We start from the raw sequence: 3145 nt of genomic DNA, 5'->3' as shown, positions 1-3145 counted from the left end.
TTTTTTTTTTTTTTTTTTTCTTGTATTACACATTGAACTTGACCTTTACACTGAGCTATGTTCTCAGCCCCTGCCCCCTTTCTTGAGACAGGGTCTTTCTCAGGCTGGTCTTGAACTTACAACCCTCCTTCCTTGTCCTCCCAGAGTTCTGGGATTACAGGCATGCCCCCGTGCCCAGCTAAAACAATTTTTTTTAAAGACTAAACAGCAAGACATGGCAGCACATCCCTGCAATCTCTGCTGTCTGGGAGACTGAATCGGGAGAATCACTGTTGGTGCCTAGCTCAGGCAACTTAGACCCTATCTCAAAATAAGACAAAAAGGGCTAGGATGTAGCTCAGTGTAAAGTTCTGGGTTTAATTTTCAGTACCCACTGACTCCCACTCCAAGCAAAATATCTTTCTCCTATTTTTTGAACAGCTTATTAGTATTAATAAGATACTTTAGGGGCTGGTGAGGTGGCACCTCCTTAGAACAAGCTAAACTAAGCAAAAGTAGAGACCGCGGTTCAATCCCCAGCACCACATGCCAGCCAGCCCTGCCCCCTGGTGGGCTGAACTGGCCACACACACACTAAATAAAGTTATAAAAAAAAGGGGGGGGGGCTGGTGAGATGGCTCAGTGGTCTAAAGCACCTATTTAAAACAAGCTTAGCAAAACACAGGGACCGCAGTTCAATCCCCCAGCACCACATGCCAGCCAGCCCCCGCCCCCTGGTGGGCTGAGCTGAGCTGGCCACACACACACACACATAAATAAAAAATTAAAAAAATTAAAAAATAAAAAAAAAGATACTTTAAATCCTCAATTTAGATGGGTGCTTGTAGTTTGTGTTCAACAATTTATTTGATTGATTTTCATTATAGGGAAGAAGGTGAAGAGGGGGATTTTGGAGATTTTCGGCTCGTGCCACACAACGGTGATTTTGACAGTGATGAGGTGAGTATGGAGGAAATACAACGCCATGTATTGCTGCCTGTGGGCTTTTTTTCCTTGTGTGAGTTCTTGAGATTTCTAAGATTGACATCTTATCTAAAACAACAGCCTATGCCAGGTTTGATGGTACACACATATAGTCCCAGCACTGAGGAGGCTCAGGCAGGTGGAAGACAGGTGACTTTGCAACTTGGAAGAGACAGATACTCCCATATGAGCCACACCTTCCATTGCCATAAGCTTGAGGCCAGCTGGGGATGCATAGTGAATTTAAGACCAGCCTGAGCTGCATAGTGAGACCCTGTTTTAAAAAACTCTAAAAAGGTGTATGTCAGAGGTTTATAAATCTTTTCTTATGGAGGGTGTGTGTGTGTGTCCATGTCTGTGCACGTGCATGTGTGCACATGTGTGCCTGTGCATGTGCTCTGTAGTTCAAACCCAGGGCCTTGTGCATGTGAGCCAAACACTCTACCATTGGGCTATATACTTAGTCCTAGCATTTTGTTTTGCTCTTTTAAACAGGAAAAACATACAAGGTACAGCAGTATTAGGCTTTTTGAAAGTTCTATTTTACTTGAGGGGATAGATATAGATATATAGGTATATAGATAGATAGTTGTTTTGTTTTGTTTTGTTTTTAATGAGCAGAATATATTTATTAGGGGTAAGAAAGCTCCTGTCCAAGAGAGGGACAGAAGGGAGTCCCAAGCAGGTTGTCCCTGGGAAGCTATCTCTTCCAGGGACTTTTATAGAGTAAAACCATGCAGTGAGGCGGGTCTAAGGTGGTGGAGAACATGGGAACTCGCGTAGGTAGGCATGAGGTGGGACAAAACTATGGTCAACCAATGAGATTACAAGTACCATTGTTCAGGTAAAATTGATTAAATCCAGTACCAACTGGGGGAGCGAGTCATGTAGCAAGCAGGTATGAATACAGGACAGGGTCTTCCTGTTGGGGGTTGGGCTAGTGACTCATCTGGGCTCTTTCAAGGTGACTGATACCTATTTAGAATATTGATCCCTGATTCCCATCCCTAGGGAAGTATGTAGCTGTGCTTCCTCTTTTGTTTTGGTCTTGAGATGTGTCTCATATGGGAGTGTCTGTCTCTTCCAAGTTGCAAAGTCACCTTGTCTTCCATCTTGTCTCCTTGAGGGCCTGGCTCTGTCTGACTGCCTATATTTCTAATTCAACTGCCTACAACATTCCTCCTCTGAAGAAGTAACCTGAACTGCTGTGAGGGAACCAAGGGCGATGACTGCTCTGGCTTCTTCAGGCTGAAGGGGATTGTAGTTGTGGGCTGGCAGTCAGAGATACTCTGCAGAGGTTCCATCTAAACGCCTTCAATAGACACCAGGAATTTTCATCTTGGGTAGGCGGAATAGCTTTAAGTCTGGAGGAGACAAGGCTAAAGAAACAAACATGCATGGGTCAAATAATCACAACAGGGTAATTATGAATATAGTCAAAGATATGTATCAAGTAGACAGTGATGTCTTCCCATAAAAATGATAAAGATAGGGCCAGGGAGATAGCTCAGTAGAATAAGCACTTACCTGGCAAGCGCAAGGTCCTGAGTTCAATCGCTGGTACCACCAAAAAAAAAAAAAAAAAGAAAGAAAAAATGATAATGTTGTAGACAGCTGAATTATAGAAATATTATAAGCAGTCAGATAGGGCCAGGCCCTCAAGGAGACAAGATGGAAGACAAGGTGACTTTGCAACTTGGAAGAGACAGACACTCCCATATGGGCCACACCTCAAGACAAAAGAGGAAACACAGCTATATACTTCCCTAGGGAAGGGCATCAGGGATCAGTATTCTAAATAGGTGTCAGTCACTTTGAAAGAGCCCAAATGAGTCACTAGCCCAACCCCTAACCAGAAGACCCTGTCCCATATTCATGCCTGCTTGCTACATGACTCGCTTCCCCATTTGGTACTGGATTTAATCAATTTTACCTGAGCAATGGCGCTTATAATCTCATTGGTTGACCATAGTTTTGTCCCCTCATGCCCACCTACTCGAGTTCCCATGTTCTCCACCACCTTAGACCTGCCTCACCACATGGTTTTATACTATAAAAGTCCCTGGAAGAGACACCTTTCTGGGGACAACCCGCTTGGGCTCCCCTTCTGTCCCTGTCTCGGACAAGAGCTTTCTTTCCCTCAATAAATATATTCTGCTTGGGCCAGGGAAATAGCTCAGTT

General features: G+C 44.1%; 1 protein-coding gene across 3 annotated transcripts in view; it reads left to right on the top strand.

The window, feature by feature from the left end:
* Positions 1-3145, top strand: part of Clspn (claspin) — a 49141-nt gene that overhangs the window by 33939 nt on the left and 12057 nt on the right. For all 3 annotated transcript variants that reach the window (XM_004641015.2, XM_004641014.2, XM_004641013.2), the window contains one exon: positions 867-939. In XM_004641015.2, coding sequence (XP_004641072.1) covers positions 867-939 — 73 coding nt within the window. The remainder of the gene's footprint in view (positions 1-866; positions 940-3145) is intronic.

The sequence above is a fragment of the Octodon degus genome, unplaced genomic scaffold (genome assembly GCF_000260255.1).
Source record: "Octodon degus isolate 3935 unplaced genomic scaffold, OctDeg1.0 scaffold00130, whole genome shotgun sequence".
Classification (NCBI taxonomy): domain Eukaryota; kingdom Metazoa; phylum Chordata; class Mammalia; order Rodentia; family Octodontidae; genus Octodon; species Octodon degus.
The sequence above is the reverse complement of the archived record's forward strand: the minus strand, read 5'-3'. Positions and strand labels throughout refer to the sequence as shown.